General features: G+C 42.1%; 2 protein-coding genes across 6 annotated transcripts in view; one reads left to right on the forward strand and one right to left on the reverse strand.

The window, feature by feature from the left end:
• PTER (phosphotriesterase related) overlaps window positions 1-1,737 on the forward strand; it is a 118,435-nt gene extending 116,698 nt beyond the window's left edge. For all 4 annotated transcript variants that reach the window (XM_033931267.1, XM_033931268.1, XM_033931270.1 and 1 more), the window contains exon 5: window positions 780-1,737. In XM_033931267.1, coding sequence (XP_033787158.1) covers window positions 780-990 — 211 coding nt within the window. In that variant the 3' untranslated portion in view covers window positions 991-1,737. The remainder of the gene's footprint in view (window positions 1-779) is intronic.
• Window positions 1,738-16,871: 15,134 nt separating this feature from the next.
• The window catches only part of C1QL3 (complement C1q like 3), a 71,135-nt gene continuing 60,746 nt past the window's right edge, over window positions 16,872-27,260 (reverse strand). For both annotated transcript variants that reach the window (XM_033931271.1, XM_033931272.1), the window contains exon 2: window positions 16,872-18,299. In XM_033931271.1, the coding sequence (XP_033787162.1) occupies window positions 18,120-18,299 (180 nt within the window). In that variant the 3' untranslated portion in view covers window positions 16,872-18,119. The remainder of the gene's footprint in view (window positions 18,300-27,260) is intronic.

Here is a 27,260-nt window from a genome sequence, read left to right on the forward strand (position 1 = left end):
GGGGTCCAGGGAAGAGCTTTTGGGCCCCCCCAACAAAAAAGCATTCCACTGCCTGTTCTTCCTATTATTTATTTTTAGTATTTATACCACTTATAGCCTATGTGGTTTACATTCAGGTACTCAATCATTTTCCCTATCTGTCTTGGTTGTTTTACACTCTACCTAATGTACCTGGGGCAATGGGGGATTAAGTGACTTGCCCAGGGTCACAAGGAGCAGCGTGTGATTTGAACCCACAACCTCAGGATGCTGAGACTGTAGCTCTAACCACTGCACCACACACTCCCATTAGGTGCCCCATCTATGATATCTACATATGAAGGCAGCAGTTGTACAGTATTTTTCTCTTTCAAATGGACAATTTTGTTAAATACAGGCTAGGAATGGCAAGCTGTCTTGAACTCTGGTATCTCAGAATGCCATAGAATTTGGACTTCTTAGCTAACAAGTGCAAATGTCAATGAATTTTTTTTTAAATTTTTTTTTTGGGGGGGGGGTTGTGTGAAGAACTAGCCCTTTTGAGTGCCAGTGGAATTGACCATGAATGCTAGTTTTTATTATTCATGCTGTATTTTTGACAGTACTATCTTAAAATACTTGAAAATTATAAAGGGTAACTTGACGATGTAAGAGCAATCTTTGATTTTGAAAGAATTTGAATGTATAGTAAGTAGTGTGTCTTTAAAGATCAAGAGTTTCTAATGTGAAGCAGGATATAAATCAGGCTTGCTCTGTCTGTGCTAGAATTTAAATGATGTACTTTTGTATTTGTTTTGCAGTCTGCGGACTCTGGTTGATCAAGGCTATGAAGGCCAAATTGTCATTGCTCATGACATACACACAAAGAATCGTCTGGTAAAATATGGAGGTCATGGGTATTCACATATCCTCAAAAACATTGTTCCTAAGATGTTGCTCAGAGGTATATCCCAGGATGCAGTTGACAAGATCTTGGTGGAAAACCCAAAACGATGGTTGACTTTCAAGTAGACGCGACTATGAATCTTGCTCGGAGAGCTTAGGGAAAAAATTTTGACTTTTCTCTTGCTACTTTTCTTTTGTGCATTGGCCATGTGGAACACAATTACTCAGCAGCACAATTACTCAGCAGCAATATTTGTAGATTCTTCTCCCTGGGGCTTGTAATGTTTTGTTTTAAATTTTCATTAGAACACGAGGTCATACCATATTTCTATGTCTGACCTTCAGTAGGCATCAGATCCTATGGGAGATTTTAATTTTAATTGAACATCTCAGCCAAAAGAAAACCACATCATAATTGTTTCCAAACATGAAATATGATCCTGAAGGGTAGATGAAGAAATGTTTTTATTTAGATATTTTTAGCCGTTCTGATTTTTGAAGGCGCATCAACTACATGCATGAAGAACTCTGCACTTCTGGAGGCAAATTTAAAGTGTTTCCAATTAAATGACCCCCCTCCGGAGCAATTTAATGTTCCTTGTAATACTGATGATGCTTGTAATTATCCTGCTGTTCTTTAATTAATGTTTATAAAGAAGAGGATTTTCAGCAGTTTCTGGGAAAAAAAACAAACCCTCACAATTTAGACAGATCAGGCTTGGAAGATATTTTTCAGAGGGAGAAAAGTACAGCTCTCCAGAAAACCTGATTTATCTGTCATATGGAGAATCTCATTCTATTTTGTTTTTGGATAGATGAGGGGAAGAGATTGACTTGAGATATTGAATATCAATAAAACTGATTTTATACAGCGCCAGTAGCATTTGTAGTAAAAAAATGTTATTTTCTGTTAAATTTCCCCTTATATAGTGAAAAAGAAAAGATGGGTGAGATGTGTGTAACAATTTTGCACAGAGCCAGTGTTAAAGGGGTATAATTGGAGGAACCATCAGGGGGCGCCATGCTTACATGAAGATGAAAAAGGCACAATCTGCCAGCACTTATAAATAGACAGAAATAATAATCAAAATATACTACAGTACATAATGCTATTTAATGAATTGTTACATTTATAATAAAGCCCATTTTGCCTTTATACAATATAGCGTAAGTGGCAAAAATCACAGTCACATTTTAGGTGTCGGCCCTGCCCTGGTTAGGTATAACGTATGTCTGTAGATTATTGTGCACGCTGTCCAGACTCTACCTCTGTACACACCTCCAGCAATGCATGCACTCATAATAAAGTGCATGCTTTAACACCAGTCAGAAATTGATGAGGCCATGAATATATTATGTCGCTTCACGTGTGTAAAAATGACTCAAATATTTACCCCGGATCCTACCCAAAACACGAACCCCCTCTTTTACTAAGATATGCTAATCAATTAGCGCGTGCTAATCGAATTAGCGTGCGCCAAATGCCAACGCGTCCATAGACTAACATGCATGCGTTAGCGTTTAGCGCGTGATAATCGATTACCGCACCTTAGTAAAAGAGGGCATTAGTTACAGTTCAGACCTTTACATAGAAATGTATTTTCCTCTAAGAAGGAAAAGATGGTCAGCCACGCAGATAAGCTATCTCCATCTTTTCAAGTGTTTTTAGATAGATAGAAAGACATACACCTAGGGTTACCATATGGCTCCAGTAAAAGGAGAACAGATTGAGACATCTGTGGTTTACTTTCACTGCTTTCAATGGAAGTAAAACCCGGATGTCTCAATCCATCCTCCTTTTTTTCTGGAGCCATATGGTAACCCTACCTGTGTAAACAATGTACCAGTTGGAAAGACTTGAGTCAGAATCTTAACTAGTCAATATTCAGCTGGCAGATGGAAGCATTCTTTAAGCACTGACCGTCACTGGCTAAATTAAATCCAGATATTCAATATCAAGCTGTGTCTGAGCATCTGCATTCATCTGGACATGAACAGGAATGTTCTGGCTGCCAGCATATACTGTACAGTATGCAGACCCCAGCTGGGATCCATATAAGACACTTATGTGAGTCCCAGCTGAATATTGGCCAGGATCCACATAAGAGGATCTGTCTAGACCTCCAAAGCCCCCCACCCACCTGTCCCAGTTCCAGTCCGCTTCCTTAGCCCCCCATTATGATATGCACCCAAATCAGCAACTCCCTCAATCTGTTCCACTCCAAATCAACATGTGTTTCTATATTATGTGTTCTTCATGAAGAGACAGAATTCACATCACTTTTCTTTATCCGATTCTCCTCCTAACTGCTCCAACCCCCGGGGTCACCTCTGATTGACTAGGGGGAAGAAGCAGGGGCAGTCCCCCTCCTGCTCCTACTCTGTCTGAATGCTGAATGGTACCTGCTGACTCTGGTAATGGTCTTGAGGTACTACTGCCAGGGGTCAGCAAGCACCTGGAACTAGATGGGGAAAGGGAATGTAACTAATTAGTGCACTATAATGGTTGCTGGATGTCCAGGGTTTATTTTCCATGTTCATGACAATTGGAAGGGATCATCTCCTTCCCATTCCTACTATACTACCAATGATAGCCCCCTTGAAAGTCCTGGGTGTTCTCGGGATCAGGAAGTAGGTGGGGTGCTGAGTTGGGGTTATCACATTGGGAGGCCAAAGTTGGAGAAACATCAGAATGTGGGTGCTGAGCTGAAGACATTGGAACAGGAGTGCCGAGTCGGGGGTGATTGAATAGGGGGTATTAAGTTGGGGGAGGATCAGCGAGGACATCAAGGAGATTGGGGTGAATCAGATCTGTGACCCAGCAGAAGTGACCTAGAATTTATGTGGGTATCAGCCAATATTCTGCTTAGGTTTTAAGCAGAATACATTAAAAATATATATATATATATGAATAAATATTCACACCCGCATCAACATAACTAAACGGCAGTAGAGGTTTCTGCCGCGAGTTGTTAAGTTAAATGGTCCAACGCTCATAGGATTTCTATGAGTGTCAAAGCATTTAACTTGCTGGCTCACGGTAGAAACTTCTACCGCCATTTAGTAAAACTCAGCGTAAGTGACCAATAATACAACAGCCTTTTGCACAGTCCTATTTGATCACTTAGCTATATGTGCACAAAAAAATGAATACAGCTCCTACTTGACTCCACCCTTGGATCGCCCCTCCACTGTCCGCTTTTGAATGGGCAGTTAAAGCACTAACATCACTATCCGGTTAAGTACTGCTGAAAATTGGCAACCAGCCCACTCAGCATAGTTTAACCCTTTTGAATATCGGGCCCTAAGATTTTTGTGTGAGCTGACTGATTTCTACAGGATAACAACACTAGTGAGGCAGTCGTGGTCCACAGAATAGTATCAAGAACAACAGTGGATCAAAGAGGTTAAAACAAAGCACACCTGGCTGGATGTGGCTGTGTTTTACCAATGGCAGGATGCTTCAGGGGCAGCGACTAAAGGGGAATTTGAATATTCTTTGGAAGGAGTCCCGTAGCTGGTGCCAGCATTCTTTGCCTTCACTAAGAGGAAGTGCTATTAAAATGGTCAGTAGTCTTCAACAAAAAGTGTTTAAGGACAGATTTAAAGATCTCAATATGTATACTTTGGAGGAAAGGTAGGAGAGGAAAAAAATGAAGAGATGCTTAAATACCTGTGTGGCTAAGAGGCAAGCCTCTTTCAATTGAAATTAATCTCTGCAACAAGGGGGCATAGACTCAGAAGTAGGGTTACCATATGGCTCCAGAAAAAGGAGGACGGATTGAGACATCCGGGTTTTACTTCCATTGTTTTCAATGGAAATAAAACCCAGATGTCTCTATCTATCCTCTTTACTTCCATTGCTTGCAGTGGAAGTAAAACCTGGATGTCTCAATCCATCCTCCTTTTTCTAGAGCCATGTGATAACCCTACTTAGAAGTAGCCTCAAAAAATACTTTTTCACAGAAAGGGTGGTGAATGCTTGGAACAGTCTCCCAGTGAAGGTGGTGGAGACACAAAGTGTATCTGAATTCAAGAAAGCTTGGGACAAGTCCATTGGATCTCTAAGGGAGAGGAAAGGATAGTAGATAGCATGGATAAGCAGACTAGATAGGCCATGTGGTCTTTATCTGCCTTTGTATATCTCTGTTTCTAAGTGTGATTTCAAATTCCCCTTTAGTTGCTGCCCCTGAAGCAGCCTGCTTTTGACGAAACATGACCACATCAGGCAAATTTTAATAAAAGTGTGCTTTATTTTAACCTCTTCAATTCCTTGTAGTTCTTCTGATTTCTACAGGATACAGACACACAGTGACTGCTGTGAGGTGGAGAAGCCCTGTCTAACCATGCAACTGATTTAATAGATTCACCATGGATAACAATTCAGGTTTTCTGAGAGAAATAAACTAGGATACAACAGCTGCACTGGGAATATTTATTTATACCAGGATGTACCATAGTAACAAATATTATAAGATGGGATTTGAGGGAGGATAATACAATTATTTTGAAGTGGCAATTTACTGCACTTTTCCACAAAGCTAAACATTAGGCAGATTTGGTGTTTTTTTAAGTATCACAGTAAAACGTATTATACTGTACAACAAACCCAGCTGGTACTGTAATTGAGCTGTGGATTTGTGTTACGATCGTGCCCACTGGTATGTACAATAATTTGCTCTAAAATTAAAGGCCCCACAAATTATAAATTGATCGCTTGATGCTTTCCCTTTTAGCCAGTACAGCAAGGAGTAAATGAGCAGAGGCATGGAGACGGGGAGGCAGCCAGTTCGGTCATTTGATAGGAGATATCCAGTGATGTCAAAAAGCATAGTGCTGCAGAAGAAAATGTATGAATGCCAGACACACACACAAAAAGCACTGGAGGCACAAACTGCATCAGAAGATTAAGACTGAAACACTTCGAAATGGGGGTGACGGCTGATCACAGAAACCTGCTGAGAGAGAAGTAGAAAGAACACACTGAAGAATATAATTTTGGTGCAGTGAAATCTTCTGTATTTTTGTCCATGGTACCGTATGTACTGCCATAAAACTAAAATTGTTTAACTGTATTGCATCGTTCAGAGATCAAATTATTAGGTAAGAAGCACACTCAGCAAATGTGGAAAATCACTCTGAAGGAAGCCCAGAATCAGCAGAAAATGATTGACGAGAGCACCTCCCTTCTTAATGTAAATATTGCTCTAATAAGAATGTATTGTGAAACCTTTCTTTATCCTGCTGTGCAATAGATGAACGTACTCTTAAACTAAAAATATATAAAAATGCAACTGTAAAAAGACTATACAGGCAGTCCCCGAGTTACAGATGCCCGACTTAAGTACAACTCATACTTAAGAGCACGGTCGTGGCTTCATTTGTTTTCACTGAGCAGTATTTCCTGCAATTCTCCTGCAGCAGATTCAGGAATGGTGCAGGGCCACATTAAGAAAAGTGTGTGGTTGTGCATGCTGTACCTTAGAGGGAACACTGATAGGGACTGTTGACCTTTTTGTCAGCTGGGAGCAGAGGTAAGCAGGAAGAACCTTCAAATGAATAAGTTCTGAGTTACATACAATTCTGACTTAAGAACAGCTTTAAAAACGTAACTTGGAAGAACTGGAATTGCTTTAACTTTACTTTTTGGTGGGCAAATTTATATTTAAGTTATAGGTATGAAAAGATGAATGTGGATATGCTGGGGCATACTAAGAGATTCAAGTTAATTTGGGGCCTATTGATGTCTTTTATGGATTCATTCTAGTTGTCTTTTCCTTTATTTCTGTTGGTATAATACACACACACCCAGGGGGAGGGAGGGCGGGAGGGGGGTATTTCTTTTGTATGGTTCTATTCCCTTATGAAAATGTTGGTTGGGTGGGGTTTTTTAATATTGTATGGATTCTGATTGATTATAAGTGCATATATGATTACTATTATTTGTATAGATATTGTATTGCAATTTTGTTAGCTTTAGAAACTCAATAAAGATTAAAAATAAACAAACCCAAAAACGTAACTGGTTCTTAACCCGGGGACTGCCTGTACCTGAAAAACAATTATATCCTTACTGAATTGTCCAGTAGGAATGAATGAAATATGCTACAAATATCCCACTGCTCTTGCTGCAAAACCAGGCATGAAGCTAAGGGCTGACTTTGCTTTTCATGGTTTGGGAGTACTGTGAACAAGGAATTAAACAAGTGGGGTGCTATATATGCTTTAAGTTCCTATATACTTTGTATGTTCCTATATCCCTCTGAGAGCAGACTCAGAGGAATATTTTAAAATGTCTTTTCTTTGCAGCAGCAGGTTTTCTAATATACAGATAATATTATGCACTTGAAGGTTGATTCACCCATTTTGTTACTGGAAAGAGAGCTGAGACAAATAATTATTGGGGCAGGTTGGTAAATCAAAAATATTTGCAATTTCAGGCTAGAGCAGTGTCTGCCTTGCAGGGCAAAAGTAAATGATAATGAATCATTTAATGCCACTCTCCCCCCCCCCCCCCACACACACACACCCCCCTTCAAAGCCGGGAACATATTAGCTGCCTCATTTCCTTATGCTCATGCCTCATTGTCCCTTATCGGACATACAACATGGCTCTGGCAAAGTTGGTCCCCTATAGAGAAAAGATGAGAAATTATCTTGTATGTAGTCAAGCAGTCATTGCGCTTCTGCCTCTGACTGCTTTGCTTTAATATAGTCTGAAACATGAATCCATCCCAACTCTGTAAGAATCAGTTGAGAAAATCATGACTTTCCCACATATGTCAAAAAAAAGTCTACTTTCTTCAGAAAGCCAACTGCCCAGTGCTTAATTACCCAAATAAGAAACAAAACACGTGTTTCTGTATTATGCGTTCCTCAAGAAGAGACAGTATTCACAGGGCGCCCATCACTTTTCTTTATTCATATCATACAAGTTCCAATCCCTGCATTATTGTCATAGCCTGACAATTTCATACAGGCCTATAAGGCTAGGGGTGCATCATCCGTCACACTCAGAAATTCTCTCTTTGCCTTACCTACACTGCCCTGTAGCAGTCAGCAAAAAACAAAAGGAATTGACCGCAAAATATCCACAAAGAAGAAAATCCAGAGAAAACCAAAAAAACTCTGTGGAGTGACGATGTTCCCAAATGGACTTTATTTGAAAGTATCAAAGTTCCAAAGGTACACTAAAATCATCTACATAAAATAATTCCATCCACATAAAAGTAAATCATCCACATAACAGCCTTAAAGGACCTAGTCCGCTAGGGATACGGGACCCAACACGGTCCGCGTTTCGACAAAAAGTCTTCTTCAGGGGTCCCTGAATGCAAGCAGTGTCTCACTTCCGGTTCAAAAAAAAGCTTTCCATTGCAAATGCAAGCAGTGTCTCACTTCCGGTTCACCACACAATTGTTTCCCACGTACTCACCTTTATAGGACCCCCAGGGACCCCTGAAGAAGACTTTTTGTCGAAACGTGGACCGTGTTGGGTCCTGTATCCCTAGCAGACTAGGTCCTTTAAGGCTCTTATGTGGATGATTTACTTTTATGTGGATGGAATTATTTTATGTGGATGATTTTAGTATACCTTTGAAACTTTGATACTTTCAAATAAAGTCCATTTGGGAACATCGTCACTCCACAGAGTTTTTTTGGTTTTCTCTGTAGCAGTCAGGCCATTTTGAGAGGGTTCTACAATACCTCTATATATAACGTGACCATTTTTTCCTCAAAATGGCACAGGACCCCCTACCCCCCCCCCCCCCAGTACCTTTTTAAAATCCTGACGGCTGCCTCCGGTCCTGATGCCTTCCGGCAGCGGCAGAGTGGCACACAAGGCAGACGTGAGCTTTTCGCATGCCTGCCTGGTCCTACGCTGCTCATTGAATGACTGCCGTCAGTTCTCACGGTACTTGTTTCCTCAGCGGGCCCATGAAAATGGGACATTTTGGCATCCCGAAGCTGTGCTTGGGGACAACGGGACAGGCTATTTATATATATACACGTTATTTATATACCACACCCCTACAAGCACCCTACCTCCTGCAGCACTGTCATTACTGTATACATATTGGCTGGCCTGGTGCCTTCTAGCCTACACTGTCCTCTATTCCATGTATTATCAATGCTCTGAACAAAGAAGCACGTTAATATTCATGGAGATAACCATAGTGTGCACTGTGTAAACAAATGAGCACACCTGGAGGCCAAAGGTTAGCTGCTGCCACCTAAAGTGCCTTTTCTACTGCATTTTTATAATTACTAAAGAGCACAACTCTTGGTAGGAAACACAAATGCCTGCAAATTTAAACGGAGGATCAGTTTCAAAGTGCACTGGCCAGTGCATTTCCAAAATGAAATGCCTCATTCATGTCTTGTCTATGTGAATCCATAGGTCTGACTTTTCCAACAGACGTGCTTCTACTTTCCATCTTATATGATCTGTGATGATAGCGGTGTGTTTTTACACTTTGGGTGTGGTCCTCCATTCTAGGTTCTCTGAATAGTGTCGGCCATGTTGTTTGCCTCTCTCCTTCTTAACTACATTGTATATTTTTTGTCTTCTTTGCATCCTGCCTTTACATTTCTTGTTCATACTTCTTGCTGTAATCATTACTCTCTGTCTGCAATTAAATTTCCTCTCTTACTGGACTTTGCAGCAGCCACTTCCGCAGAGATGCCCCAGCCCCTTCCCCAGTACCTGGGCTCTCCACCAGCAAGGATGCGATGCAGCTGCTTCTCCACCCAGGGCCCAGGCTCCTTGCCTGCTTCCCAGCCTCACCCTGAGGCCTGCTGCGAGGGGGACGACACGAGGGGGATGACACGAGGGGGTGTGGAAGGCATCGTTCCCCCAAAGAAATCGGATTCATTGCGGCCAGTTCATCATACTGAAATCATCCTAGACCCCTCCAAAGAGCTAATATCTCACAAAAGTGTGCATGTACATGCTCCCTGGGGTTTGTTCTGAATGCTGCCTACTTTGTGAGGCATCCTGATTATCCTTTTCGCCTTTGGCTTTCAGCCTCACATAAACATCCTCTAATGTGCCTCAGAGAGGAAGAGTTGGTCTCTTAGAGGTAGAAGCCTCCTCCACCCCCATTAGAAACTTAGACAGCCTCCTCACTGCTCATCTATTTTATTCTTTTTTTCATTTACCTTTTATTTTTTTCTTTAGTCATCATGGTACTGTGGATTAGATTCTATAAATGGTACCTACAAAACTGGCACTGAAAAAAAAAGCCCTTAGTGCCATTCTATAAATGGCGCTCAAAGTTAGTTGTCGTATCTAGAATAGCATTTGGTACTGGAAACCATGTCATACTTTAAACACATCCATTTATACCATCTGAAATGTGGTGTAAATCATGCCTAAACCCCCCTCCCCTTTACTACAGCGTAGCGCAGTTTTTAGTGCCGGCCGCAGTGGTAACAGCTCCAAAGCTCATAGAATTCCTATGAGCGTCGGAGCTGTTACCGCCATGGCCAGTGCTAGAAACTGCGCTACGCTTTTGTAAAAGGGGGATAAATTAGGCAATTATTCTAAATTGCGCATGTAAATTACTGGAATGCCCCTAATCCACCCATGACCCTCCCATGGCCAAGCTCCCTTTTTGGAACTGCACGTAAAATCTATGCGCAGATCCTGCATCTAAAAAATATCCATACATAAATTTTAAATAATTCCAATGAGCGGCAATTGCTTCTTAAGATTCCAATTAACGGCACTAATTGGCTCTTTATTCAATTAAGCAGTGTGTGCAATTTTTAGCACCTTTTATAGAATTAGGCTGTGTATGCTTAAAAGCTCTCATAAACTGAATATGGAATGATGTAAAAGAAAAGAGGGGACACAAACCAGCGTCTGTGATTTTCCAGAGGAAAAAAAAATTAAAATGCATTTTTCTTTCTATTGTATTAAAACTAATTGTAACCCCATAGCCAGAGTTGCTCCTCAAGTGATAAATATAGTGAAGGTACTGGCTGTTGAATAAAAGCCACATACCAAGATGGTTGAATAGTTGTTTGTGGGCCGGAAGGCACAGCTGAGGGTCTGTCTCCTGCATGCTCCAACTATTTGCATTTGGGACTAGAGAATGACACGGTGACAAAATTCATCACCGTCCCCGTCCCCGCGGATAACCGCGGGAAACCATCTTCATGTCATTCTTTAAGGAGAGAGGAAAAAATCAGAGTATAATTGGGCACAACTACTCAAACTTTGCTTTGAAGAATGCTGGTGTAGAAGGACCGAGGTCGAAATAGACACTAGAAAATGACATGAGATTATTTCCCGCGGTTATCCGCGGGGACGGGAACGGTGATGAATTTTGTCACCGTGTCATTCTCTATTTGGGACCTTGTGAATTATTTTAGGACAGTAACTATATATCGAAAAACCTTATATTTAACTGCAGTTTGCTTCCTGAAGACCAAAATTCCTACTGAATTAAAAAATAGATTTGTACAAGTAAGATTTTGCTCAGAAGGGCCTTTATTCTATAAAGGGTGTCTAACTCCTACGTGTGTTCAACGTGGATGTCAATCATCTGCTAGGCATACTGCCATTTAGGCCTAAATGAGTGCGCCTAAGTCAATCCACACCCAAATTCTGCCTGAATCTGCGACTAACTATGCCTACTTGCCGGTAGGCACCTTGATTTAGACGCCTAACTCAAAGTGGTAGGTACCTACCCAGTTAGGCACCTATTGGCTAATTAATTTTGTAATGTTTTTTAAAAATTGGTTTTTAATGATGCTTTCAATTATGAGTGCTAATTAAGACAATTAAAAACATTAAGCTAGGCGCCTAGATCAGCTAGGTGCGCCAATCTAGGTGCCTAACCTCTGGCATCATTTATAGAATCTGTGCCAAAATGACTAACCCCCCCCCCCCCCCCCCTTTTACAAAACCACAGCACAGTTTTTAGCACCAGCCGCAGCGGTAACAGCTCCAATACTCATAGAATTCAATTACCGTTGTGGATGGTACTAAAAAGCACTCTATGGCAGGGGTAGGGAACTCCGGTCCTAGAGAACCGTATTCCAGTCGGGTTTTCAGGATTTTCCCAATGAATATGCATGAGATCTATTTGTATGCACTGCTTCCAATGCATATTCATTGGGGAAATCCTGAAAACCCGACTGGAATATGGCTCTCGAGGACCGGAGTTCCCTACCCTTGCTCTATGGTTTTGTAAAAGAGGGGGGGGGGGGGGGAAAGCTCTTCACTTTACTTCATACCTAGAAAACCAGCATCTTGAGTCACTCACTGATACACAATAGTATCACATCCTAACACATAAAGATTTTGTGGCAAGATGTCAAAGCTAACATTAATAAAGACTGCAAAGATTTATGAGCAGATTTTAAATCTTTTCCTTTTTAAGTTGTTACAGTACAAAAAGAATGCATTAATGAACTTGAAATCAATTTTTTTTTTCATATATATTTGGAAAGCCTAAGATATGAAAACAAGATGCTGAATGACAAGAAGTGAATAGAAAACAATTTCTATATAGTGTAATAATGTTTCTTGTGTGACAGGAAAGTTCCTTTGGAAAAAAAAAACCCAAGAAAAAAAACATAGGGCTCCTTTTACTAAATGGTGCTATAGGTTTTTAGTGCAGGTGAGCGAGATAAATGCTCCAAAGCACTTACCTCGCCGGCCCGCACTAAAAACCTCTAGCGCTGTTTAGTAAAATCCAGCGAGAGAAATGAAGGCTTTCTCAATTTCACTAATTATTGGATTTAAAACATCTAGGAGGCCTTTTATATTAACGTGCGCTAAATGCTAACGCGCCCACTATTATTCTACGGACACGTTAGCGTTTAGCCCACGCTAAATCGGCATGTGCACCTTAGTAAAAGGACCCCCTAATTTTATAGTTTGATGGCTGCTCTAAAAGTTGCTGTATATCTGTTTTGTCCGAACCAAAGGAACCATTATATCTATTCTGAGATTAATAACATTTTTTTCATTCCAACAAATCCTTTTCTGGTAAAATTATGTCATACTTTTAAAAACTATAATTATTTTACTTTCAGCATGAAGGTAACAATAAAAAGAGGCAGTTTCTTTGGAGGGAGACAGCTTGTGCTAGTTACTGCACCTATGTACAGCTGCTCTTTACCATACTATGAGTGCACTTAAAGTATCATAATTAGCAGACAGCTCACAAAAATCAAAGCCAAGGCCCAGGGAGAGCAGCAGGAATACATCAACGTGTAGCACACTGAAAGAATAAATTTTCTGTAAAAACTGAGCTATACAGCACGTAATCCATTTAGACACGTAACAATAGAGGATATTTGCTTTGGCGGCGGAAGATAGAACATCTGTTTTAATTTCAAAATTTTATCTAGGGTTCGATTCACCCAAAATCATTTCGACTTCTGAAAGAAGAAACTAGCCTGTAGTCTAAGTTAGGGGTGGTTCTAACAGCAGATACCGGACCATGTTGCTCGAAAAGAGATTTCAAACGTGGAAGCGGGACCTACCCTAGACACTCCCCTGATGCCCTCCTTCTGCCCATAGGCTATCCCACAAGCACCCATTTACCCAAACACCTGAACATCTTTCATTTGCTTCAGGCAGATGTCAGACTGAATATATTTACTCCAACAATGACACTAATTAATATAGGACAGTGGTCTCAACCCAATCCTCAGGACACACCTAGCCAGTCTGGTTTTCAGGATACCCACATCAAATATTCATGAGATAGATTTGCATAGGATGGAGGTAGTGCATGCAAATTTACCTCATGCATATTAATTGCGGATGTCCAGAGAACTGAGTTGAGAACTGCTGGTCTAGGATAAACCATTCCCAATAGAAGGGATTTTACTACTTCAAAGCTTGCTTGGTTTTGGGGAAACAATCAGAAGAGTAACTCTAGGACTGCATCAGAAGTTTTGGACAAAGGAAAGGATGTTTTATATGAAGACTGAGTAACTACATAAAAACAATACCAAATAGTTCATATTACAACCAAAGTAGTCACCCGGCATTTAATTGCATGCAAACTGTTCACACTGTAACTGGAGTTTGAATCATCTGAGGTTAAATGTATGATGTGCTTCCAACCTGAGACAACCCAAACTCCAGTTACAGTGTGAACAATTTGCGTGTTTTTATGTAGTTACTCAGTCTTCAATTAAACCATCCTTTCTTTTGTCCAAGACTCTTGATGGAGACTTAGAGGCCAAAACACAGCCGTGTCGAGTTTGATGACAGTTCAACATGAAAGTGATTATATCGCCTCTGACGTCCCATTGTTCTTGTTGGTCATCTTCACCATGTGTGGTATCCCATACAAAAATCACATTTAAAGGGTCAAGGCCACTTTTCATGACAGGAATTTTTCTAAGGAGTGTTTTGGTCTTCTCTAATGTCTACATTAACCTATGTAGCATGTATCCTACCATGTACCACTCATTTGATCACATCTAGGGTTACCAGATGTCCGGGAAAACACGGACATGTCCTCTTTTTAGAGGGCTTTCCAGGTTCTCAGATGGACTTTCCAAAATCAGGCATTTTGAACCGGGTTTTGGAAAGCCCTGAGCAACGGCCGTGTCTGGAGGGCATCCAACAAGCATGTGCGGATGATGTCATATGCATCTCCGCATGCTGGAAGCCCTCCAAGCGCGGCCTGGATATCAAGAGAAAAGGAGAGGTGATTTTGGGGGTTGGGACTGGAGGCAGAACGGGGTGGGGCCATGCATCCAGGTTTTTCCATCGGCAAATCTGGTAACTCTAATCACATCTTACACGTTCACTTGTATTCCAAACACTTTCCACATGCCGAGCCTTTTTATACATATATCTCTCATCTAAGTTTTAAAAAAATACATACAGTACTGAAATATCATCCTACCAAACAGAAGTACTTAGATCACTAGGTAGCATTACTTCGAGCACATATAGTCATTTCTCAAATGGCTCAGGCTGCAGGGTGATGTATAACTCACAGACATCTTTTACATCATAAACATACCCCACCAGTGATGAATGTGTTGCTCAGGTTTCCTGTGTCCTATGATAATGCCTGCACACTAAACCCCAGATTCTATATATAGTAGGTCACCTAAATATGGGCATGGAGCCCAAATGCACATAAACTATTTAGTCAATTGAGTGTCAACAACCAATTATTGAGCGTAATTGGAGTTAAATGGCACTTAAGTGGCATTCATTTAGATTTCTGCGTGCATCTGCCTATATAGTGCTCGATAATGTTGCATGCCCAAAGTACCTTTAGTGCAACCTGAAAGGGGGTGTGGCCATGTGAGGGGCATGGATGGGCCAGGAGTGTTCCAAATGTTTGGACATAGTGTTACAGAATACTGAGGTTACACACCCAGCTGCATGCCAGGATTTACACCGGGATTAAGCTGGTGGAGGTCCTCATGCCAAAGTTGGGTGAGGGAATCTGCACTAAGTACTATTCTTTAAAGCAGTGTCTCTCAAAATGTGTGGCCCGGCACAGTGGTGTGCCACAAGAGACTCCAGAATTTTACTTCATTTTCATAAATTTCCTTCATAAGTGTACACTAGAATAGATGACATGTATGTCGCATACGCAAAGTTATATGTCAAAGTTATGAGTGTCTGTGTGCATAAGGATACAACCGCCTAGACAAGCATCATTCTTTGACGCGATTGGTCCTTGAAAACTAACTGCAAGTAATTTTAGGTTTTTTTTTTTATGCAGTAGTCATCTTAAACTTGAGCAACAAAGCAATCAAGACGTTGTTACCGTCTGGACTTTCTTATCTTTGTGAACTTAGATTTTCAGCTCTGACAGAAATTAAATTGAAAAAAAGAGAATGACTGCAGATGATAGATAATGAAATGTGTTTTTGCTGGTCGACTATCGAGCCGTGTTTTGAGTTAATTTATACTCAAAAACAAGCACATCCATTGCATTGATTAGCAATTCTATTCTATCTACTTTAGTTTCACTGTTGTTACAATTTAATTTTTTATTGGTTTTGCAATTTTATAATTTCAGTTATACAGTGCCGCCATAAACATTTGCTCCGTTTAATGTGCCTGATCTAAAAAAAGTTTGAGAGACACTGCTTTAAAGCATGCTCAGCCTGGTGTGCCCTTTATAGAAGAACATTTAATGCAAAGTTTTCCTGGTTCCTAAATTTAGATGCCGTTAACTGAATCTGTCCCAACTTGAAAGCCCCTTGTGGAAGAATAAGGTTAATAATAATGATCTTCCAAACAGGTAAGTGAGGAGGAGAGTGAGCACTTGTGTGTAGTGCTCAGAAAGAAGTGTGAAATTAGTACTTTAAGGGTTCCTTTTACGAAGGTGCGCTAGGGGCTTAACGCGCAGAATAGCGCGCACTAAATTGCCACACGCGCTAGCCGTTATCGCCTCCTTTTGAGCAGGCGGTAGATTTTCAGCCAGCATGCGATAAAAACGCTAGCGCACCTTCGTAAAAGGAGCCATAAGTGATGCATTTTTTTCACTTCTTGTTTTAAATTTTTATTTGTAATTCACCAAGGCATAGGCAGCAGAACGCTTTTGTTTGGGTAGGGGTGGGGGTGGGGGCAAAATCTCTTACCTACACCTCTCTCTCCTGCTTCCAGCTCCCCCACCCACCTTCTCTCTAGCCGCTCTCATTTTAGATCTTCGGGCAGTGGCAACTAGAGGTCTGCATGGGAACGGGGATCGCGGGAATCCTGTGGGTCCTGTGGGGGTCCCGCGGGAATCCCCCATAACCCACGGGACTCCCACGGGGACCCCCCTCTAGTCAACGGGACTCCCACGGGGATGGAAGGCTTTGGAAGCAGGGTTCATCCATATAATGGATACGTCAGCCTTAGTAAAAGAGGGGGTTTATAAGTTAATTACCTGAACAGAAAACAAAAAAAGGGTTCCACCAAAGAGATTCCACAAGGAAAACAGCAAAAGAAACTGTGGAATTGATGATCCTGTCAGAAGTAATTGCTGCTTTTTGTGGGGACGGGCGGGGATGGAGGTAATTCCTTGCGGGGATGGGTGGGGACGGAGATGATCCTGGCGGGGACGGGTGTGGACGGAGAGGATCCTGGCTGGGACGGGTGGGAATGGGTGGGATTTCTGTACCCTGCAACTCTCTATTGGCAACGAGTGAGCCTGCTGCCATTGGCGTGCTCCAGAAGTCTTCATTCTGCAGAGACCGGATGCTGCAGAATGAAGACTTCCGGGGCACACCAACGGCACTGGCTCACTCATTGCCACTGCCCGAAGTTTTAAAATGAGAGAGATCAGGAAGGAGGTGGGTGGGGGAGGCGGGAGAGCCATCTCTTCTGACCTCCAACCGCCAATTTTTGGGGCGTCCATGGCTACTGTTCCGATGCCCATGCACCAAGGGAACATTGTCTTAGCATGGAGAAATATAAATGACCATTCAATAAGTAGATTATATGGCTATTTATGATCATTCCTACCCCTCAGCAGCTAGCTGAGAAGGGCACCGTATTAGTGTCTAGTATACCAAAACTGAGCACATGTTTGGCCTCTTGACAATACACTTTCATTGTGCGCACCACAGTGCAGACTTCCCATTGTTGATTTCTGTAAAAGGAAAAAAACCCTCTTTTTTGTCTGCAACCCATATGGAACTTTTTCCTAACTCTTAAATAACATTCTTTTTGTTATTTTCTTGAACAGTTTTTTGTTCCCCACAATACATGACACCGCTGTTTTTCCTGATTTATTCCTGAAGAGTTGGGTTGTATAAGCGCTCTTTAAATGAAACGTTGTGAACAGTTGAAGGGTGGGAAAATTTTCTTTGTTTTTCTAACATTTGAGACAGCACAAACTCAGAAGGCTTTTTCCATCCAGATGCTGGTGTTGGCGATGGATAATAAGGTTCTTGCATATTGCATGAAACTTCTAATTTGTTATATGAGGGAGAGGGGTCAGCCTAAAATGCACAAAAGGGGTTTTATTTGATTTTTGCAAGAAAAACAGGACCTCTAGGACACATTTATAATATAGGACGTGCTTATTTTTGTTTACCAATTTTTGCAAATGTCTTTATAACATACACATCTACATCCAAATTTGGGTGAATCGAGCCCTTAGAGTTATCTGAGTTGTACAGAGGTGAGTCAGGTAGCACTGTATATTTTTTTCCCACTGCTAAAATGTCCCACAGTGGATATCCTTTGCCATCCATGTTTCACTGACATAAGTCTTGCAAATCCACAGACTGGAAAAAAGTATTATTTCTGCAATCTTCCATCAGTCAGCATAGATGATAAATCCAGAAAAAGTGCTGTATTTATTGTTATTCCCTCCGTGTGCTTTGCCTCCATCTAATTTAATGTAGACCTCGTCCCCGGGCTCTAAATGAAGAACCACACTGTTGCTTGCATAATCATAATTCTGGTCAGCATCCTGAGCGATAGCACTGGCACGGACCTGCACAAAATACAAAACGGGTTAATGCTCCATTCCTGAATAGCAATGGATCTACAAAAGATCTTTGAAGACTCCATACTTAGTCATTTTCATTAATTTATATCTCCATACATCTAGAAAGGGGTGTTCATCTCAGTCCTTAGGACACAGCTAGCCAGTCTAGTTTTCAGAATACCACAAATGAATATGCATGAGCTAGATTTGCATGTACTGCCTTCATTATATGGTAATCTAGCTCATGCATATTCATTGGAGAAATCCCGAAAGCCCGACTCGCTAGGTATGCCATGAGGACTGGGTCAAGATTTCCAACAGCAAAAATCAATGGAATTATAAACATCTGCCAAGAATCTGTGTGAAGTATCAACACATCATCTGCCATAGCTTTTATTCTTCCCAAAACAAAATTTGCAGTTTGGTTGATCAAGAAAGACAGTCTCCACCCAAAGGAACTGCAGTATCTAAGGCATAGACAGCGGAACGCTTTTTGTTTGTGGGACCCATAAGCTCTTCCAAAGCTCCACCCCCAGACCCTTCCTAAGCTCCACCCCAAACCCTGTTCCCATAATAGTACTAATTGTTATACCATTTTTCCATTCATTTTTCATATACACACACAACATAATCTTATTAACAACACATAATGGTTAACCACAAAATTAAACTACACAAAGCACACTGTATGCTTCTCAACATTCATCCCTACCAGAACACCTGGCCTTGGTCACACATGCAGAACACAGACAACCCATATGAAAAACAGGACCACAAACTAAAAGTACTAATATATACAAGCAAAACCCTAAGATGGAAGACTCCGCATGCAGTACAACCCCAGAGAAATAGAAACAAATGCATTTCTTCCTGAACAGTGCAAAATATAGACAGCAAATGTAAATTCTCAAAACTGACACATTTCAATCACTAAATTGAAAATAAAATAATTTCTCCTGCCTTTGTTATCTGCTGATTTTACTTTTCTAACCTTCTTTTCCCAGTATCTGGCTGCACTTCCTTCTGACTGTGTTCTTAACTGTGTATCCAGGGCCTTCTTATCCATTTGATGTTTTTCTCTCCTTCACTTTCTGCCCTACATCCATCTTTGTTCACAGTATACACAGGGAAAGATTATGCAAAAAGTCAGCCAAAGTGTGTATAATAGCCAAAAATAAGAACTGACTGTACTGAAAACTAGTGCACAGAGAGTGGAAAGGATTTATAAAGAATATGCTCAGAAAAGTGAAACTCTGGGGGTAAGAGTTTACCGTCCAGTTATTGCATAATTGATTCAAAAAATCACTCTCTGAGAACTAGTAAAGGTAATAAAAGCTAATTTTAAATCTTGTAATTTCTAAACACAGTCCAGGTTCAAAAAAATTTTGAGATATAAAATATAATAAATCTATTTGGATTTTTGATGATGCACTTATCTTATAAAGATAAACTTGTTATAGGGGTCTCAGGTCTCAACGTGGCCCCGTTTCGTGGTCTGCTTCAGGAGACCCAAAATCAATCTTTAAACATTATACGTTGTGATGCATGAGATGATCATTTGCAGAAGGAATTCAAAATTTATATCCATGAGATCATTTGCAGAAGTGTTTCTGATGCTCCAAACAGCATCAGAAACACTTCTGCAAATGATCTTCTCATGAATATAAATTTTGAATTCCTTCTGCAAATGATCATCTCATGCATCACAACGTATAATGTTTAAAGATTGATTTTGGGTCTCCTGAAGCAGACCACGAAACGGGGCCACGTTGAGACCTGAGACCCCTATAACAAGTTTATCTTTATAAGATAAGTGCATCATCAAAAATCCAAATAGATTTATTATATTTTATATCTCAAAATTTTTTTGAACCTGGACTGTGTTTAGAAATTACAAGATTTAAAATTAGCTTTTATTACCTTTACTAGTTCTCAGAGAGTGATTTTTTGAATCAATTATGCAATGACTGGACGGTAAACTCTTACCCCCAGAGTTTCACTTTTCTGAGCATATTCTTTATAAATCCTTTCCACTCTCTGTGCACTAGTTTTCAGTACAGTCAGTTCTTATTTTTGGCTACATCCATCTTTAGCATTAACTTTTAACATTCAACTTTCTTACATTTTTCAGCTTTCTTCTCAAAATCTAACTACTTTTCCATGTCTTCCCTTCCCATCTATCCATGTGTACCATCTCTTTCCTCTATCTTCTCCACTCTTCCCATCTATCCATAAGAAGCATTTCTTCTTATCTCTTCCCTGCCACACCCATTGCTGTGCACCATCTCCTCCCTCAGACTCCCCTTCCTCTCCATCTCTGTGCACCATCTCATCCCCCTCTTTCCTTCTCCCATGGTCAAGCATCTCTGTCTTCCACCTTCCCCCTCCTATAGTCTGGGATCTTTCTCCTCTCCTTTCCATAGCCTGGAATCTCTCTCCTCTCCCATGGTCTGGCATCTCTCTCTCCTTCCCTCCCTCTTCCCATGGTCTAACATCTTTCGCCTTCTCTCCTCTCCTTCCTATAGTCTGGCATCTCTATCCTCTCCTCTCTGCAGTCTGGCATCTCTCTCCTCTCCTTCCTGCAGTCTGGCATATCTCTCTTCCCTTCTTCCCTTCCATTCCATAGTCTAGCATCTCTCTCTCCTTCCCATTCCATAAGAACATAAGAAATGCCTTCACCGGATCAGACCGAGGTCCATCTAGTCCGGTGCTCCACACACGCGGCGGCCCATTTAGGTACTCCTTTCTGGAGACCCGACTTTACCGTATCCCTCAATATGATATGCAAGAAGGTGTGCATCCAACCTGCGCTTGAACCCCAGTAGTCTGACATCTTTCTTTTCCCTCCTTCCATCACCCTTCTCCAGAATCTGACATATCACCCTTCTTTGAGTCATCTCTTCTCTCTCCCAGTGTAACATTTCTCCCTCCTTCCTCTCCATCACTATCATGTCCAACAATTCTTCCTCTTTCTTCCTTTATCCATGTATATCATCTCTCTTTCCTTCCCACTGCACACACCTATGTTCAACAATTCTCTTTTTCTCTTCCTTCACCCACCAGCAGCATCTCTCTTTCCCTTCCTTCCCACCACCCCACCCATGCATTTTTCTTTCCCTCCTTTCCTAACTCCCAGCCCATGCAGCATCTGACCTTCCCTTTCTTTCCAAACCCCTCCCAGTTCATGCAATATCTGTCCTTCTTGCCACCCCCCCCCCCCCCCGCAGCCCGTGCAGCATCTGCCCTTCCCTCAACCCCTCCCCCCCTCTCATCTGGATCCTGTATTACAAGCTCTCCCCAGTATCCAACTCCCCCACCTACCACCTCCCCGCCACTGTAATTTAAAATCTTTGGGCAGCCAGCGGTACAACAAAGCGAGCCTCCCGCCGTCGGCCTGCTCCTGAAGTGTTCTTTCTGCAGCACTTCCTCTTCCCGCATAGGCAGAATGCTGCAAAAAAGAACACTTATGGGGCAGGCTGATGGCAGGAGGATTCGTTGCGTTGCCTGATGCCCAAAGATTTTTAATTACAGCGGCGGGGAAGTGGGAGGTGGGGAGTCGGGAAAGCCATACTTCCGTTTGCCAATTTTGGGGTAGGCTATGTCCCCTGTGCCCTTCCCCCCCTTTCCGATGCCTTTGATCTAATGGGTTCTTTTACTAAGCTGCATTAGGTGCTAACACAACCTAATGCAGCAAAAATGGCATAACACAGGAAACACTAAAGTGTCACACATTAGTTTTGGCTTGAACGCATGATAACTACCCAGAAAACAACTGAAAATTTTTCTCTTTTCAAAATTTCTTACGAATAATTTAAAACATAATTGAAAACTTTCTTTTTTAAAAAAATTTCTGATCTTATATTTTCTGTTGTACTGTATCTTTTGATAATATTTTGTAAACCGCATAGAACTTTTGTTGGTTATGCGATCTAGAAGTCCGATCTTAAGTTATGTTTAATATTTGGGAGGAATTTTATAGGGGATGTATTAAGGTCAGAGAGTGAGCTTTCTTGCCTAACCAGTTAGCACATCAATATTGCCGTAAGGTGCAAAAATAATGTGGGAGCCCTTACCACCTACAAAACAGATGGTGGTATGCGCTCTCGCAGTAAATTTTTTTTTTAATGGTTGCATGCTAGTGGCAATAGTGCATGGCAATTAAGGAAACTGGGATTTTTACAGCTGCATAAATGATGTCCTTAGTGCATAGGAAATACCAACATAAGAGCATGCTAAGACCATTCATTACCGCAACTTAGTAAAGGGACCCCTTAATTATGAAATGAGAGTACCTATTTTTTGGCCTGCTTCATAAAGACAAAGCTGCCAAGCTACCGAGTTCCAGGAGGGAGATGTTTTGGCCACTCGTGGTTTTAAACTTATATCCCAAAGCAGTGTGGTAGTTGTAGTTTCTGATTACACCCTTTGAAGTTAGTACTGCATATCCCATAATGTACCAGGATGGGGTGATCACAATACATATAGGGGGCCCACAAGTCTTGCCCCGATGTCAATTCTGACATCGGAGAGAAGGTCGCTGGTCTGGACCTTATCTCCGATGTCAGAATTGACATCAGGGGAAGGCTTGTGAGCCAGATTGCACGCCGCCAGCCCTTCCCTCATGGAGTTGCAATAGTGGGCAAGCGGCAGACCAAGGAGGAGGAATCAGCGCGGCAGGGAGGAAGCAGGCAGGCTTCGATGCAGGAGGGAGGCAGACTTCGGTGCGGCAGGGAGGGAGGGAGGAAGGCAGGCTTCAGTGCGGGAGGGAGGAAGGACAAAGGCTGGAAGGCAGTGAGGGGGAGGGGGCAAGAACTCAGGACATAGGAAGGAGGGAGGGAAGGAATAGAAAGAGACAATTGTTGAGCCTGAGGAAAGAAAGAAAGAACTATCTAGTGCAACCAGAAATCACCAGACAACAAAGGTAGGATTTTAATTTAGTGATCAAAATCTGTCTGCTGCAGTATATTTGTCTATTTTTCTAGGGTTCAGAGGCACAATTTGGTTCAGAATATTTTTTCTTGGTTTTATATCCTCTAAATCTAGGGTAACTCTTATGGTCAGGTACATCTTATGGAGCGAAAAAATACTGTAATAGGACTTAGAATGTAAGAGTGACTATTTGACTAGAAACAGAGAAACAGAGAAAAATGAAGGTATACTCTATAAAGACCATATGGCCTATCTACTGTGCCTACCCATGCCATCTTACTAGCCTGTTCTCTCATACTTGGCCCAAGCCTTCTTGAATTCACAGCACTTTTTGTCTCCACCATCTCCATGCAATCACTACCCATTCCATGACATTTTCTGAGGTTACTTCCGAATCTATCACATTTCACCTTCATCCTATGCCCTCTTGTCCTAGTTTCCTTTCAAATGAGACTCGTCTCATGTGCATTTGGGTCACATAGGTATTTAAACACTATCATATTTCCCCCCTCTCCCACCTTTCCTCCAAAATGTATATATTGAGAACTTTAAGTCTGTCCCCAGCAAGGAGCAGAAGTGGGCATCAAGCCCACTTCCCTCCATTCCTCATGCCACAGTACTAATCATTAGGTTATTTAAGGAGAAATTGCAAACGAGAGAGAGGAAGAGATTGATTTATATAGATATAGATTGAAAGATAAATATGCTTTGGTCCCTACAAGTAGCATTTATCAGGTTCAGCAGGGTGCGCTATTTGCAGCTATGGACAATGTACAGCTGGGTGGTTTTGGAGGCCATGCTAGTTAGAATGAATCCCTAGGCAGTCAGCAGACAACAAGGGGGGAAGCAAATCTGGCAGCTGCAGGAACTGAAAGGAAGCTCACGCAGTCTTCTGCCCACCTGGCCAGACATGAGCAAAGCAGGTAAAACAGATGGTAATGATGGTTCAGCGCGTGGCAGCTAATATGACTGTGTTATGCATAGTTAATTCAACTGAAGGGATTCCTGTCTTGTGAAGTTTAAACTGTGAACCTCCTGTTCATCATTTGTAAAATGGGCCCTACTATGCTACAGAAAGACGGTTCTGTTTTACCACAGAAAGACTTTCTCATCAGTGTTCATTTGCACAAACCTCCTAGTGTCACAGAATCACTTCTTCCAATACTACAAGCATTGTTCTTTGAAAGAGCAGCTTACCTGTAAAAGTGTTCAACTTTCCAAATAATTTTTAATCAACACTCTCCTCCTCCCTGTCTTGCTGGCTCGCAATCTCGGGGTTCTCTTTGACTCCTCTCTCTCCTTCTCTGCTCAGATTCAACAAACTGCTATAGCCTGTTGCTTCTTCCTCTATCATATTACCAAAATCCAACCTCTCCTTTCCGAGCACTCTAACAAAACCCTTTTCCACACTCTCATCACCTCTCGCTTGATTACTGCCAACTTGCTTCTCTCAGGTCTTCCACTCAACCATCGCTCTCCCCTTCGATCCATGCAAAATCCTGCTGCACGACTTATATTCCGCAAGGGCTGCCACATTCACATGACTCCTCTCATCAAGTCACTTCACTGGCTCCCCATCCATTTCCAAATATAGTTCAAACTCTTCATACTGACCTACAAGTGCACTCACTCTGCAGCTCCTCAATATCTGTCCACATTTATCTCTCCGTATGCTGCCCCCCCCCCATGAACTCCATTCACTGGGCAAGTCCCTCCTATCCATACCCTTCTCCTCCACTGCCAACTCCAGACTCCGTCCTTTCTATCTTGCTGTACCGTATGCCTGGAACAGACTGCCTAAGCCATTACGTTAGGTGCCGTCTCTAGCCGTATTCAAATCCCAGTTAAAATCCAACTTTTTCATGGCTGCTTTCAACTCCTAACTCTCACTCACCCATAAATTTACCTATGTCTAGCCTATCGTTCTCTCTTCAAGAAACTCTCCAACCCCTATATGTCTGTCTGTCCAAATTAGATTGTAAGCTCTTCTGAGCAGGGACTGTCTATTGTATCTTAAATGTACAGCATTACTTATACTTTTCAACACTATAAATAGTAGTAGTACTAGTAATCAGTACATATAACATTGTCCTTATCGTTTTGATTGCTTTGAACACACACAAATTAACTCATAAAACAACTGTTAAAAGTCAATGCTCAAATTTCCAACACACATTTGCACACACAAGTTGGTCAGTTTTACTAACTGGTGCTAACAGCTAATTGGCTACATTCGACCTTAATTTGTATTAATAGGCACCAATTCAGTGATGTGCATAACTGCCTTAGTTGCTATTCTCTAAGTTACCCACTAGAGCAGGGGTGCCCAATAGGTCGATCGCGATCGACCGTTAGCTCGCCAAAGCAAAGTGAGTCGATCACCCAGGACTCACTTTGCCTTGGCGATCTATCGGGCCGATCAGTCTTCCTCTCCCCGACGTCAATTCTGCCGTCGGAGAGGAAGTTCGGGCCAGCCAATCGCTGCCTGGCTGGACGGAACTTCCTCTCTGATGGCAGAATTGACGTAGGGGAGAGAAATGCTGGTCGGCCCGAAGCAGGAAGAGCATGGGGCGGCGGCTTTGGGGCCTGTTATCCATTGGTGGCATTTTGGCTCCTGTTCCCCGATGGCAGTGGCAGTGGCTTGGGAAGGGCAGGGAGAAAGAAAGAAAGGGGGCGGGCAGGGAGACAGAAGGAAAGAAGAGAAACAGAAAAAAAGAAAGGGGGCATGAAGAGAGAAAGAAAGAAAGGTCAGGGAGAGAGAAAGAAAAAGTTGGGGGAGGGAATGAGGTGTGGAGGAGAGGAAGCATACAGGCTGAAAGAAAGATTGGATGCACAGTCAGAAGAAGAAAGTGCAACCAGAGACTCATGAAATCACCAGACAAGGTAGAAAAATGATTTTATTTTAAATTTAGTGATCAAAATGTGTCTGAATTTATATCTGCTGTCTATATTTTACAATTTGGTCCCCTTTTACTAAACCGCAATAGTGTTTTTTAGCGTTGGGAGCCTATGAGCGTCGAGAGCAGCGCTGGGCATTCAGCGCAGCTCCCTGCGCTAAAAACTGCTATTGTGGTTTAGTAAAAAGGGAGGGGGTGGGTATTTGTCTATTTTTGTATGGTTGTTACTGAGGTGACAGTGCACAGAGTCATCTGCTTTGACCTCTTTGAAAAAACCCCGGAATAGGAATGATAATTAACAATTCTATGCGTACAGTGTGCGTTGTGTTTTTTTTAAAATTTTATTGTTGATAGACCATTTTGACTTGGTCATTTTAAAAGTAGCTCGCGAGTCAAAAAAGTGTGGGCACCCCTGCACTAGAGAATGACCCAAGGAGGAAATCTGGGAAGTCGTCATGAGACCCTTAACCTCACCTGTCATTACTCTTGCTCCATCAGTAGTGATGGAAACAAGTTTATGCAATGAAAGATTATACTTTGTCACAAAAGAATGGAAAGAACTGAATATTTCCTAACCAGTAGTTCTCCCTTTTAAAGAAATCATTCCAAGTACCATATTTTCACCCATATACCGTGCACCTGTGTAAAATGCGCGCGGGGAACACAAATTTATGTAAAAAAAATTTAATATAGCGCCTACTCCAAACCAGCATCCTCCCCCCCCGCTCGCTTACCCGAGAGAGCATTTTTTTTTTCATTTGAATCCGGCATTCCCCCTGCAAACCGGCATCCTCCCCCCCCCCCCGTTCGCGTCATCCCCCCCTCCCCCGCGATCCTACATCCCCCCCAGCACCGCAAAGACAACTCTTACCCGAATGGGCACCGGCACCAGCACCAATGCACAGGATGTGCCAGTGCCAGTGCCAGTGCCCGAAGATCCTCCCTCGTTGGGCTGGGCTGGGCTGGGCTGGGTGGTGCGGTGCGAGAGAGATCCTCCTTCTTCCTGCGCCACGCTGGACTAGGCTTTGAGCATTTGCGCATGCTCAAAGCCTTCTGGTCTCGCTCTCTCCGAGAACACAATACTCCAAGTGAGGCCTCACCATCGAACTTCACTGGTCACGCCTCTTTCTATATAGCCTAG

This window comes from Geotrypetes seraphini, chromosome 2 (assembly GCF_902459505.1).
Source record: "Geotrypetes seraphini chromosome 2, aGeoSer1.1, whole genome shotgun sequence".
Classification (NCBI taxonomy): Eukaryota; Metazoa; Chordata; class Amphibia; order Gymnophiona; family Dermophiidae; genus Geotrypetes; species Geotrypetes seraphini.